We start from the raw sequence: 15,423 nt of genomic DNA, 5'->3' as shown, positions 1-15,423 counted from the left end.
CTTGTGGACCGCTGGGAGGACCTCGAAGCTCGGGCCCAGATTAAAGAGCGTAAGTATATACAGTACCGGTTGCTTGATTTAAACCAGTGTTTCCCGAACTCCAGTCCTCGTGGTCCCCACGGATCATGTGTTCAGGATTTCTATTTACTTTGGAAATCCTGAAAACATGACCCCTGGGGACCATGAGGACTGGAGTTTGGGAAACACTGATGTTGTATACTAACCACTTTGTCCTTTCTCGTTTCAGGGGAGAGAATTGTGAAGCGGTGGCGGTCTGTGAGGGATCGTTTCAAGGAGTTCAATAAAGAGATGCGGGCCCCGAGTGGATCTGGAGGACGCAGGAGCAAGTAAAAGTACGCACGAGCCCTGTTGTTCCTCCGGGAGACAATGCTCACCAGAAGGTAAATATTACACACCACATGTGACAAAAAAATGTTTAGATGTAACTTTTTTTTTCAGCCAGGGCCATACCATGTCACTATTTTAATTGTTTTTTTTTCTCTTTATTCCACAGCACGGTGAGCAGCACTCGGGAGCCTGCACGATTGGACCCTTCTGAGGCGATCGGCACCGAGGGACACTTCGACCGCCCCGGTACATCTGCACCTTCCCACACATTCGACCCATCTGTCCCATCCACCAGCACAGGAGCATCGTGGCCGCCTACATTACATGAAGCTGCTGGTGAGGAGATCGCTTTCCCTTTACCCCACCCTTCTGCCCCTGCCACCTCTAGTACACCTGCGGGTACTGGGCGGCAGCGGCAGAGGGGTCAGGAAAAGACTTATGCGCCAGAGTTCTTGCATCTGAATGCATCTTTCCAGAACTGTCTAAAAGTCTTGTCAGAGCAAATCTCCGCAGGCTATCAGCAGATCAACTCCAGCATTCTGGAGGTGAAGACACTTCTGCAAACCATGCATTCAGAAGCAAGATCTTCGCCAAACCACACCTTTTTCAGGTCTGTTGTGGAGCGCATGGAAACGCTCTCTCCTGCCCAGCAGATGCATGTAATGCATTCATGCCACGCTGCTCTCCAGCAAGTTACCTCCCAACCTCCTCCTCCCACCACAGTAGTTCCTCCACCTGCACCCCCTCCAGCCACTTTCCATCCTCCCCCTCCTATTACATCTACACCCCCTCCAGCCACTTTCCATCCTCCCCCTCCTATTACATACCATCCACCTCCCCAGTACCAGCAACCTCCCCAGTACCAGCAACCTCCCCAGTACCAGCAACCTCCCCAGTACCAGCAACCTCCCCAGTACCAGCAACCTCCCCAGTACCAGACATCTCCCCACTTCCAGCAACCTGCCCCATACCAGACATCTCCCCACTTCCAGCAACCTGCCCCGTACCAAACTCCTTCCCCATACAACTTGCCATCAACATCATCTGCTCCTACAGTCCCTGCCCAACCCTCCACTCCACCACCCACCACCTCTTCTGCTTCCCACATGTCCACCCATTCTGTAGTTTTTTCCACACCTTCACCTCTAACTGTTCCTTCCCCACCACGATCCCAGTCCTCTCTCCACACTCCCAGTGTCGAAGTGTCCTGCAGCCCCTCCAGCAGTATTTCCACCACACACTACACAGATTTATAATGTGTGTATTTAAATAAAAATGACCAGTTTTATGGTTTCAAAGCTTTATAAAACAAGTTTATTAAAATGTTAAAAAAGTTTACTAAAAAAAACATTTTTCAATAAAAGTTAAATTATTTTACACTGGTTGTCTGTCATTTCTTTCTGCGGCGAAAAAGGTTAAATACAGGGTATTTAAAAGGTGAAATGGTATTCAAAACTAGGTATATAACTGTGGGTAAACTTTAGCTTTTTGCCACAGTTGTGTTCCTGGTTGTGTTTGAAGCAAAGTATTTCACCTAAAAAGTTGTGTTTATTGTTGGTGATTTCATAACAATGTACACAACTTTTGTTAAAAGGTGAAATACTTTGCATAAAACACAACCAGGTACACACCTGTGGCCTAAAGCTAAAAATAGAGACCATGACAAGATAGCCAACTTTGGTTGGCAAAGGTATATACTGTTGGTACAGAAGGTACACAAGTTTGGTTGGGCACAAATCTTTCACACTCTGTCATCCTGCCAGTGTACTCTGCCTTGAGGTGACATAAAGTATAGTGCAAAATTGTCCCTCATTACTGAAACCGTCACAGAACTTCTAGTGGTAATGTCATGGTAATCTTGCAAGGTGGTTTCTTCAGAGGTGTCCTCAATGGAAATGGGTTCCTTGCAGATAACAAAATTGTGGAGTACCACGCACGCTTTGATCACCTCGTCCACAGTTTCTGTCTTGAGGTTGATCGCAGTCAATAGGACCCGCCATTTGGCTGTCAGAATACCAAAGGTACATTCAACCATTCTTCTTGCTCTTGTGAGGCGGTAATTAAAAATGCGTTTTGGTCTTGTCAATCCTCTGCTAGAGTACGGTTTCAAAAGGTGTTCTGACAGCTGGAAGGCTTCATCCCCTACACAGACAAATGGCATAGGTGGACCAGATGTTTGCGGCAGCGGTCTAGGTGGTGCGAACTGGAAGGTGTTTCCATACAATTTACGCCCCATGGCAGACAGTTTGAAAACTTGAGAGTCATTGGAGCGGCCATAGGCCCCAATATCAACCGCAATAAATTTGTATTCCGCGTCAGCGATGGCCATGAGGACAATTGAAAAATATTTCTTGTAATTGAAATATTCCGATCCCGATCCAGCTGGCTTTACAATGCGGATATGTTTCCCGTCCACAGCGCCCAATCAGTTGGGAAACTGACATATCTGTTGAAACTTGTCAGCAATTTCAATCCACCTCTCTGTTGTGGGCTCTGGTAAAAACTCTTCAGCTAAGGAGTCCCACAGTGCACGGCATGTGTACTTAACTATTCCAGATATGGTGGAAATCCCGAGTCTGTACTGGAAATGCAGTGACGAAAGGGATTCTCCAGTTGCAAGAAATCTGTGGGGAATTAAAAAACAATAAATTAGTTTTAAATCACAGCATTACATACCAAAACTGAGCTATAACACTTGGAGATACAAACTACCACCAACAAGATTGCAGTGAAAGTGTGCTCTGATGCGATCACATCCAATAAATGTGGCTTACCTTAAAGTCACCATCAGACGCTCTGCGGGTGAAACAGAGAAGCGGCAATAGGTGTCCGCTTTTCTTATGAGGTGTGCAATGCGCTCCACCAAGTAATCAAAATTCTCCATTTTCATCCTAACATATCCAAAAAATTTATCCGGGTTTCGTCGAAGGTCCATGCAGAGTGTAGAATAGACCCCACGCGTCATTCTCTTGGCTGTGATGGGGTGGATCCACAAACGTCGTCTACGATGCCTGATGCGCTGCTGTCTCGCTCTCTCCTTCTCCAGAACAATCACCCTCAAACGATTCGCCTCCGCTATAAAATCCGCCAAATTCTTCAAAATATTTCCAATGACAACATCAATCTTCGCCAGTAACTTGCTCTTCTCTCCATCCTGCACTTTCTCCTCTACAACCTGTCAAAGAAGGGCTGTAGGAACATGCTATATATAGTTTTCCAGTAGCCAATCCCGTTCGGAAGGCCACAAGGGTCAATTTTAAAAACCGGATCCGGCGTAATCCGTCGAAAAACGGATAGAAAAACGGATGAACCGGATGAGACGGATCCAGTTTTGTCTGTCATGAAAAAGACGGATCCGGCAGAAAACCGGATCCGTCACATCCGGTTTTACTAAACATTTGCCGGATCCGGCGTTCCGGCACGACGCCGGATCGCGCCTGACGCCGAAAACCTGAAGTGTTAAAGTAGCCTAATATAGGAGGCGTCTTGAAGATGTCATCACCAACAAAGACCTTTGTACAAAGTATTAAATAAATGTCAGAAAGTGTGTTCCATACTTTTTCCCTTAGTAATTTCTCATTATAATACACATACCTTAATTTATGGACTTCTATGGTTTGATTTCTTTGCATGTGTGGAATGGATGGGTTGTTACTGACATCTGGTGTCAATAGCCAATTTAGAAATATATTGGTGACATGTTCAATACTTATTTCACCCGCTGTATATATATTACATTTGTTTCTTGAAAAAATAATATATCTCACCCTGCATCACTAAATACTGATATGCACCCACCATTAAGCAACCCACCATCCAAAATATAGATTGACAATCCAGCACTGTGCCCCTCATTAAGTATAATTGGCCACTTTTCACCACCCAATAAATATATAAATTAATTAGCTTCTGTACCCTACCTCCAATTCATTACCAGTCACTTTCCTGCATCCTAAATGCCCCACCACTGTGCACCTCCCGTTACCCCAATTCATTATACTATTTTCTTCCCAACATTTTTTTTTTACAATTATGCAACCTCCCTCAACGCATTAGAATTGCATACCCCCAATTCATTGTACAATGTTCGCTTTAACACCCCCATCCCCAATTCATTATAGTGTAATGTCCTCTCTGCCGCTCTCAATTCTCCCACTCTCATTTTAAGGCTGTGGTCACACTTGCGATGTGTACGGACGAGTGCTATGCGATAAAATATCGCATAGCACTCGGACCAGTATTAATCTATGGGGCAGCTCCCATCACCGTTTTTTTTCTCAGCCATTTTCAATGTGCGAGAGAAATCGCAGCATGATGCGATTGTCACCGAAACTCGGCTGAGTCTCGGCTCACTCGCACCCATATAAGTCTATGGGTGCGAGGGAGACAACGCCCATCACTCGGATATCATCCGAGTGATGTGCGATATATGCTGACCCCGGCAATGGAGGAGATAGAGAAATTCATTTCTCCGCCTCCTCCGCAGCAGTGCTCCGATCGTGTCTGTGCGAGAGGCTAGGAGCACAGTCGCATGACACTCGGCTTCCGCTCGCAGCAGATCAGGAGCCGAGGGTCATTAGCATATCGCATCCGATATTCTCGCATTGGATGTCATACACCGGTCTCACCCCGGCCTAATGCTCTGCGCTCTCTGCCATTCACCCACCCCAATTCATTGTAATGCTCTCTGTTCTCTCTCCCACTCCAATTCATTACAATACTGTGCACTCCCATCACCCACCCCCAATTCATTATCATGTTCTGTGCTCCCTCGCACCACCAATTTATTGTAATGTTCTGTGCTCTCTCCCCCTCGACCCACAATTCATTATAATGATCTGTGCTTTCTTTTAAGCTACAAATTAATTACTTTAATCGTGACTGGGTTATGCACTGTGTGGAAATAAATACTTTCATATTGTTTTAGGTTCAACTCTCAATAGCTCAACAACAAAATACAACATACCATATTTGGTGCCATCGACCACATATCAAGTATTTTTAAGGAGCTCAACCTCTGTAGGCAGCGTGAATGGGACTGTTATAATGATTCGGACTTCTGCACTTGGTAAGCAAGATGGCCAAAGAAGATAACTTTAAAACCTTAATAACCCCACACACATTAAAGAAAAGTCACTTTAACCTGATGATTTTGGTAGGATCAGCTGACAATCTTAAGTGTAATGGGTCTTCCAATTCGACATCACATATGAAGTCAGAGCAGGATTGGACCTGTTGAATTTCAACTCTTGATCCTTTTGTTCTTCTGGGAGATAATCTGCTGCCAGAGCTAACTCATCCCACTGAAAATACATGCACTCTAGGGTGAGCTGAGTGTGAATATATATTGGGGGAGTAAAGTCATATTGTTATTGACTAAACCACTTATCAAAGGTACTGTATGACCATCTAAATAGGCCAGTGTAAGAACTAACCCTCAGCTTAGGCCCCATTACACATAGGCTTCTGATCATGTAACACAGATCAATTAAATGGTAACCTTAGCTCCAGGGGTCTCTTATTGTATCTTATTCATATATAGAGAAGCACAATGCTTTTTTCTATTACAGATTACATGATAATCTGTAAGAAAAATATTGTATATACCGTATATTGTTGAGTAGATTGCCTCATTGAGTGGCTGTTAGTCCTTGATACAGACCAAAACATACTCCATGTGCCAACTGATGGGAACCATGCATGTAATAATTCAATATGCAAATTGCCTCTTCAGAGAGAAAGAGGACTTTTACTCTACAGCGCCACCTATTGGTAGTAGCAATCCTACAAGTCACAATCGACCCTTTAACGAGTCTTGTAATATGACTTAGGATAAAAGCCAAATCAGAATCTCAATTTGCAGACACGGTAGCCAAATCAGATCTCATACTTTGCACTGACGAGGGCCAATAGCCCGAAACACCGTGTCTGAGGAATCCGCTTTTAAACTGATATGCAAATGAGGCTGGAGATCTGAAGCCTCTGTCACTCCAGCTCTATTCCTCTCCCAGATCTACCTCATCCTGTTTGACTGACAGCTCCTTTGCCTTAAATCACACAGCATAGAGGTTATCAGTTAATCAGGAGAAGGCAGCGCTGGTCAAGGAATAGAGCTGGAGTGACAAAGGCTTCAGTTCTCCAGCCTCATCTGTATATCAGTTCAATCGCTTAATTCTCAGTAATGGAGGAACAGACTGGCCATGTTAAGGTATATATGGACTTGTCTTTAAAAGAACTACATGTGCATATAAATAGTTTGGGCTGTGAAATTCTGCTGACAGATTCTGTTTAATGATGAAATGCACCAAGGTAAGCCATGATTTACGTAATCGTCTCTTGAGATTGGGACTTAGCACTCATTAGATTCCCTGAGCACATCAGTCGCTCATTTGTATACAGTATGTCTTATTTTCTCTGGATATAAAAAGTCTAGACAACCTTGTTAAAATGTAAGGTTTTTGTCGTGTAAAAATATCACATCAAGAATCATTTCAGAACTTTTTCACCTTTATTGTCATCTATACATCTACCATTCAACTGAAAAACAAATTGAAATCTTTTCACTGTGGAACACAAGAAATAAAGAACTCAAATAATGTGGTTGCATAAATATGGCTTCTGCTGTAAAATGCAGCTATGAAAATGTCAAGAAAACCCTAATAGAGCAGTTACACTTTATATGGGGTCAATCAGAATCCCTGTAAATGATGGCAATTGTGTACTGACTACAATTAACATGAGCTGAAATGTGATTGGCTAATTCTGAACGCAACCACATCCCCAATTATAAGAAGGTGTTCACACTGAAGACAGCACAGTTTTGGGATTTTGGCCTCTCGTTAGTACTCAGCAGGGTACTGATTGGCTGAATGAAACCTTATTTCTAAAAACCCACACATCCACCTTTTCCTCTTGCATAAAGCCTAGCTCTATAAAATGTTTATTATTTAGAAATTGTTACTTTCCTTAATTTATATCCCTAATTTACCTTTTACCATACAGATAAAGAAGACATCAATATGATGCTCCTGATTTTCTCTCTAATTGGATTCATTATTATTCTGTTCATGATTATTACCTGCATCATGAAACATGAAAGGTATGCTTGGTGTTAGCCTACCCCTATAATCCCTCCTTTACCTAGGACATCTCTTCCATTTTCTACTTAACATGTAATGCAATCCTACAAAGGTTCTTCAGTTGTTCTGTGTCCGCATAGCTTATCTCGTGCTTTTTTTATCACAACAGGATGAAGAATCACCTATGGCCTGTTGTTCCAGACCCAGCCAATAGTCAAATGGGAAAATGGGCCTCCTTCTTAGAAAAGGTGATAAGGCACCAATTTTATTCCGGTTTTATAAAAAGAAACACAGTGTTACATTTCTTCTACGAGTTACCAGTCTATTGTAAATTTGATACACAACATAATATAAAAAGTTTGGGACCTGCTGAACACACCAGATACGCCAAAAACAAATATCATATGGAGATTATAGTTTATTAATGATCGTCTTTGTGCCCACTACCAACAACCAACATACACTACCACTTGGCCACCCCAAACTTTTGCCCATTAAAGGAGTTTAATTGGAGGTTTCAGCAAATTGTTTCTCAGAACTTTCTTCATGTGAAGTACAATAGACATTACAGAGGAAATCACAATGAAAGCCGTATTAGAAAGGCATGGCTATTGTGAAATGGAATTTATATGCATATATAGCATAATATTGTTTTGTCATCAAGTAATCAATGGTTTCCTTTTGTAGACACCCCAGATGACTTTTAACACCAGTGATGTTTCTCAGATTATCACTAGTGAACTCAGCATTGTAGAGGGATGGCAAGGAAAGAATCCACCTTTGGAAAATCGAGTCAAGGATAATTCTTTTGAAGGCTATGGACATGCATGTAGTAAGCAAACATCATCTTCAACAGAAGATCCAAAGAAGTTGAAGTATTACATCAATGCTGACACTGTCCAATACGCCAAGGTGATCACAGCGGGTTACCGTGAACAGAGTCCTCCAACTTCTGTCTATGTGAGATCTGACTCCACACAACCTCTTCTCTGTGACATATCACCCAGCCCTCAGAATTATGAGAATGCATGGTTCCACTTCAACAACCACGAGGACAGTGTGTTCCTGATGGAAGAGGAAAATATGAAAGACTTTCCTCTACTAAATGCTTTGCAGCTCCACGAGGAATAAGATGCATTTAACTGGTTTGATGAAGTAATCTACAGCTAGCAAGTATTTTAGTTGTCATATATGGATGTCACATAAGCTACTGCACTGTTTTCAACACAGATATAAACCACTTTGCACCAATGCATTTTGAAGCATTCAAGCATTTCATGCATTGTCCCAATATATTAATGAGGACACCTACATTAACTATCGATTGAGCCATGATCCAGAGTACATTGAAGAATTGAACTCTTCTAAGAAGTAAAATATTGTGTAACAAGCAGCAACTATACTTTGATGTTCTTGGATCCAGAATCAGTTAGAGGATCCCTATTTTTAATATTACGTATGTGAGAATTTGCAAAACAGGTATCCATTAACTACACGCAAACAAATGTATACCATTTGCAAATGTAAATATGGCAAAAAAAAAATGTCAGCTTACCCCAATGTCTGTAGATAAGTTCCAATCCAATTCCTCGCACGGATCAGGCAGAGCAACCAGAAAGTGCAATAAAAAAGAAAACATCCAGCATGGAATGAAAAGGTAAAAATGTACTTTATTACTAGTTACTAAAAGGGAAAACATTTTCCAAACAAGCATGCAGGCAGTTACAGCTCCATGTAGGACAAGTGAGACAGATCTACGCGTTTCGACGCTAGTCTTTTTCAAGATCTTTTTTATTGCATTTGCAAATGTAGGCTCGCCAATTTGATATGCTATGAAACTCCGGGAATGCAATGCACTGCCTACTTTTGTTACACATTTTTGTAATCATTTTTTCCATTCTAGTCATGATTTTTTTGTGGCACCTTTCTACATTCAACCATCTATAGCTTGCATATTTCCTAGCTCCCATCTAGGAGAGCCCTATTTTCCACTTAATCAAATATATTGAATTCCTTTGTGAGTTTACCATTTTGAGACATTACTTAAATTCATTGTTAAATACCGTACCTCAAAATTGTAAATTTTACTTTAGACAACTTTTATCACTTATGATTGCTGGGGGGGTCCAACCATGGGGACTTCTACTAATCGCAAAAATGTTCTCTGAAGATCTCTTGTGTGGATAGATCAATAGGGTTCCATTCACACAGAAGATGCAACTCCTACTCTGGTAGACTCAGCCTGCCAATGGCTGTGCATTTGTCTGAATAAGCGCCAGGTAATTCTACAAATGAAAATGTGTGCCTGAAAGCTTCTTCCCTAGATGATGTAGGGTTATTGCTGGATTGGCGGCTTACTTAAAAAAAATATTGCTTGTATTGGTGAGACAGGCTCTTCAATACATTCATACCATAATATAAAACATACCGCAAATTTTAAAATCTTACAATTTTACCTTCAAATTCTAGGTTTGATGGTGAAGATATATGTCACAGAAACTGAAGCGTACATGTAAACTGTTACTAATAAAAATAGACAAAACCTTGAAGGTGAACATTAACATCTGTAAAAGCCTAAGGGTATGTAAAGACACAGCAGAATCAGTTCCAATATCTGCTGTGGGTTCTGCACCAACCATTGCAACAGAATGGAGTACAGTACATGTGAATGAGATTTTCCAATCCTCATCCGCATATACAAGAAAAAAAAATGTGCCAGTTTCACAGAATGATCTGAATTATCACGTGTATTATTTTTAAGGATTTCAGCAGATGGTTGCTGCATATTTCACCCATTGTAATATATTGTGTAAAATTTGCTGCAAATTTGCACTAAAATTAGCAACAAAAATGTATAGTGGTTGAGAGTCTGCAACAGATGTACAGTAAAATCTGCTAACGAAACAAACTTGAGTTTGAACATACTCCAACTCTACTAGCACAGGCATGAACATTGTTTAAGTAGCATCGCATGGTAAAATATCTGTATCTATTTCTTCTTGCGTCGTGCTGTATTTTGAAGATTGCATGAAATCTTTGTTGTCGAGAAATCGGTAGACTTCTTTTATAGGCTACCGCCATTTGAAGAGTGTAGCTAATAGTGCAAGTGACAGCGGAAAACACTGTGCTGATATGCGGTTTTGTTTTAGATCCTGGAAAAGTATGAAAATGTGCACAAACATCTAATTTTGTCTGTTACCTGTGTGTCAAGCCTACACGGGAAGATATTAAAGCTATGTGCACACGTCCGGAATTCCCACGGAAATTTCCACGGGAATTCCACAATTCCATGCTGCAGGAAATACGCGAGAAATCCGCATGCATAATTCCCACGTATTTTCCGCGTTTTAACTAGCGTTTTGCAAGCTTGCAGAATACTAGCGTTTTCCAAGTGATCTGTAGCATCGCTTGGAAAACTGATTGACAGGTTGGTCACACTCGTTAAACATAGTGTTTGACTAGTGTGACCAACTTTTTACTATTGAGGCCGCCTATGCAGCATCAGTAGTAAAAAGATATAATGTTAAAAATAATAAAAAAAAAAAAAAAAAAAAAAATTGTGTTATTCTCACCTTCCGGCGTCCCTCGCAGTGTCACCAGGCCTCAGCTATGCTCCCGGCAGGTCCCGTTCCCAGCGATGCCTTGCGACAATGACCTATGATGACGTAGCGGTCTCGCGTGATGCTACGTCATCAAAAGTCATTGTCGCAAGTAGAGTTGAGCGAAACAGGTCGGTCAGATTCAAAAGTCGCCAACTTTCGCCAAAGTCGGGTTTCATGAAACGAAACCCGACCACAGTGTGAAGTTGGCCATGCAGTCGGCGACCCAAGCGCCAAAGTCGGGTTTCACCGAATGCTTGCACGTGACTTTTTTCAGCCAAAGAGAGAAGCGGAGCGTAGCTGGAGAGAGAGAGGGAGAGGGAAGAGAGAGATTTCGCCGCCTCTAGGGTTAAAATTCATGCCAGGTGTGTTTACAGTCCTCCACTCACTGCCGACTTTTCTCCCCCATTGACTTGCATTGGGTTTCGTGTTTCATGACTTTTCCCGACTTTTCCCTATAGTCGGCAGATTTCGTTCGATTCGACTTTTGAGAAAGTCGAGTTTCATGAAACCCGACTCGACCCTAAAAAAGGCAAAGTCGCTCATCTCTAGTCGCAAGGCATCCCTGGGAACAGGACTTGCCAGGGGCATCGCTGAGGCCTGGCGACGCTGCGTGGGATGCCGGAAGAGAATAACACGATTTTTTATTTTAGTTGTATTTTTTACAGGGATATGGTACCCAAAGCCTGGAGGAGAATCTCCTCTCCTCCAGACCGTGGGTACCATTCGCATATTTTCCGCTTACTTTGCGCATGGTGGGCATAGCCACATGCAGAAAGTAAGCGGTACAATGAATTCCTGTGTGTGCGGAATTCCCCGCGATTCCGCATAAAGAATGAGCATGCTGCGCATTTTTCCGCAATGCGATTTTGTCACGGAAAAATACGTAGCATTAGCACAGCATGTGCGAAATACCATTGAATTTAATGAGTTGCTTGTTTTATGCGTTTTCGCAGCGTTTACGCCACGTTTTCATGGCGAAAAAACGCGGCAAAAATGCATAAAATACGCGGGAATTCCAGACGTGTGCAAATAGCCTAAATGGTTATTCCACTACTGGACATCCCCTGGCACAATCAATTCAGGACCCTAATTAAAATAAAAACAGTGGATACTCTCCTTCTGCAGCCATTGAACGGCCGCTTGTCAGCTAGAGCCATTACTATTTCGTTAGGGCGGACATCAGCGCTGATGGAATATTGATAAGCTACAGCTGATGACCGCCCGCTCATTGGCTGCTGTCGGCATGTTACACAACATATCACATCACTCTCCAGGAATAATGGCGCCAACATTGATGGAATGGCGCAGCTGAAGGAGGTGAGTATATTTGTTTTTATTTTAATTAGGGTCCTGAATTGATTCAGCTGGGGATGTTCAGTAGGGTACAACCACTTCAGATATGATCTAAAACTACCGTAAATGTGTTCTTATTAAATAAGCAGTGTACCTAGTTCCTATGGCTATGTGCACACGTTGCGGATTCCGCTGGGTTTTTTTCCGCTCGGAAACGCAGGTAAAACCGCAGGTAAAGTGACCTGCGGTTTTCCTGCGTTTTGGTCTGCGGTTTTGCCCTGCGGTTTCACACCTCTACTATGGTAGAGGTATGAAACCGCTGCAGAAACCGCACAAACAATTGACATGCTGCGGTTTGTAAACCGCAGCAAAACCGCGCGGAAAAAAACGCACCGTCAGCACAGCGTTTTTGAAACCCCATAGGGTTTCATTGTACTGTACTTGGTCAGCGGAACTGCTGCGTTTCCGCAGCGGCAAAACCGCTGAGGAAACGTAGCAGAAACCGCACCGTGTGCACACAGCGCATTGTTTCATCATTACCTTCCCATCAGATGAGCGGATAAAAAATTTTTTCGATTTTCATCCAGAAAAAAACGGATGATTATCATTCATAACCTGTCCGTTTTTAACATTTGGATGGCTTCCACTCAGTTGTAAATAAAATTTACAAGACCAAATACAGTCTCCTACGGTAATAATTGCAATGTGTCAGTAAAAAATGAATGCAATGTGGATGAGCCACATAGGACCCATTTTAGGCCATTCTCATTCCAAATACAGACGAAACTAGTGAATACTGTGATTTTTTTTATCACATGGATACGCCATAAGACTTCCATGTGAACAGTACTATTGAATAACTTTGCTGTCCGTGTGCTATCCGATTTTAAACATGGACAGTAGACATACATATAATATTCTCAATGGTCCAAAAGGGGATGTTCTCCAGCACCAGAGGAAGGTAGTTCCAACTTAGCGTTTAATCATATAGGATAAAAAAATTGGCAGAATGTGCACATACTAAAAAAAAAACATAATGCATATGTGTTTTGGGTAGGAAAAAAATTTAATTGTAAGCATTATTTTTTTTAATATGAACACATTCTACCAATTTTTTTACCGTTTGTAATAATAATAATCTTTATTTTTATATAGCACTAACATATTCTACAGCGCTTTACAGTTTGCATACATTATCGGCACTCTCCCCAATAGGGCTCACAATGTAAATTTCCTATCAGTATGTCTTTGGAATGTGGGAGGAAACTGGAGAAACCAGAGGAAACCCACTCAAAGAAGGGGAGAACATACAAACTCCTTGCAGATGTTGTCCTTGGTGGGATTTGAACCCTAGACTCCAGCGCTGCAGTGCTAACCACTGAGCCACCAAGCTGCCCATGGTGGCAAGGTGGTATATATGATTAAAGGCTAAGTTTTAACTACCTTCCTTTGGTGCAGAAGAACATCCCCTTTTGGACCATTGAGAGCTGTTTGACCTAGAAACCAGACCAATGCATACTATTTCTGTACATATAGTACGCTCGTCTGAACAAGCGTCAAGACTCTGGGTGAAAAATCTCATGACTTGGTCTATGTGAAAAATCTAATCTGAACAGCCCTGTTAAACACCAATCATCAATGTACTGTCTGATCGTTCGGATGAGCATGTTTTACTAAACTGTCTGCTGTTCGTGATATCATATAGCACACGGACCAACATTATTCAATATGCCTGTTCAGATGACAGTTTTTTTTAAATGGACCGAGGGTCTCAGTGTGCATTAGTCCATATTTCGGTTGACACTTGTCTATTTAGATTTACAGGTGTGAAAACTAATTGGAAACTAATATGGACCATCACTAAAACATCAGATTTTTATGGATGCACTGCAGTTCTTAACCTAGGAAACCGTATTTGGTCTTGTAAATTTTGTCAAATGTTGATGAGGAAAAATAGATGTTATACGGATTCAAAAAAGGGACATAAAAATTAGGCACGGTTCGCATATGGATGGAATACAAATGACAATGTAGATGAAAAACTACCATTTTTTGGGATGAAAATCAGGCAATATTTAACACGTTCGCAGTCATCATTGATGTAGCAGCAAGGAAAAATGAGTGCACGTTCACATGGTCCAGAAGCTGCAGGGAAAGCCATACGAAATAAACTAAAAAGTGTTGCTGAACGGGATTTATCATTACAAAAATGGCAGAGCTTCCACATGCTATACTACACTCGCCTTCCGTGGCAACACTTTCCTGGTCCCCCACCATCTCTCCAGCAATGACGGGTGGTCACGTTTGGCCACTATAGCCTGTTAATGGTTGCATCGACCACGTGTCTTCACTATATATTTCTTGCTGGAGGCCAGGATGCACAGACCAGTGCGGCCACAGAAATGCATGGGAAGATAAGTTTAATGGTTTTTCTTTTTTTCGTTTTAAAGTTTGAGTATAAATGTTTTGCTTCTATTCTAAACATATCAGATTGGAAGGTAATCAGCAGTGGAAGCTGCAATATTTGGGTTGTGATGCTGAGGTTGACTTCCCTATTGAATTCCATAAGGTGAATCGGTAACGAGTTTGCAACGTAAATCAACATGCCGGGATTTAAACATCTGTACCCCAAATCAAAATGTTTGCAGCACGTATATAAGATATGGTAAAATCTCACTTTGCTGCTACTGTATTTTGTATATTTACACAGTGTTATCATATAGGAAATCTACTATATAAGCTAAGTCTATTTTTGCTATAAATGTGAATTCTATTTACAGAAATAAAATGTTACTTATTGGATTACGCCTTTCTTTCTTTGCTTATTTGTATCTCTTTTATTTTAGGTTATAAAATAATGATTTGTAAAAACTCCTGGCACCAGAAGCCTTCACATGTACTGTTCTTTTCTAATGTCTACAGAACTGTGTGCAGGTATTTAGTTTTAACCCTTTTACTGCCAGGGGTGATTTGAAAGCTCTCAACACAAACTCTGCCTCACCCCCTTAAAAAAAAAGCAAAGTACTCTGTTATATTCACAAATCTACAATTTTTTTTGTGACAGTGAGTGCCATAAAATGTAGTGTAAATCTACTGGTAAA

At 41.6% G+C, this 15,423-nt stretch overlaps 1 protein-coding gene across 1 annotated transcript in view; it reads left to right on the top strand.

Moving 5' to 3' along the window:
- Nucleotides 1-15,124, top strand: part of CSF3R (colony stimulating factor 3 receptor) — a 151,323-nt gene extending 136,199 nt beyond the window's left edge. Inside the window, exons 13-16 of the mRNA XM_073562641.1 lie at nucleotides 5,276-5,416; nucleotides 7,351-7,447; nucleotides 7,597-7,675; nucleotides 8,115-15,124. Coding sequence (XP_073418742.1) covers nucleotides 5,276-5,416; nucleotides 7,351-7,447; nucleotides 7,597-7,675; nucleotides 8,115-8,558 — 761 coding nt within the window. The 3' untranslated portion in view covers nucleotides 8,559-15,124. The remainder of the gene's footprint in view (nucleotides 1-5,275; nucleotides 5,417-7,350; nucleotides 7,448-7,596; nucleotides 7,676-8,114) is intronic.
- The last annotated feature ends 299 nt before the right edge of the window (nucleotides 15,125-15,423 follow it).

This window comes from Dendrobates tinctorius, unplaced genomic scaffold (genome assembly GCF_039654945.1).
Source record: "Dendrobates tinctorius isolate UK_male_01 unplaced genomic scaffold, ASM3965494v1 ptg000015l, whole genome shotgun sequence".
NCBI lineage: Eukaryota > Metazoa > Chordata > Amphibia > Anura > Dendrobatidae > Dendrobates > Dendrobates tinctorius.
The sequence above is the reverse complement of the archived record's forward strand: the minus strand, read 5'-3'. Positions and strand labels throughout refer to the sequence as shown.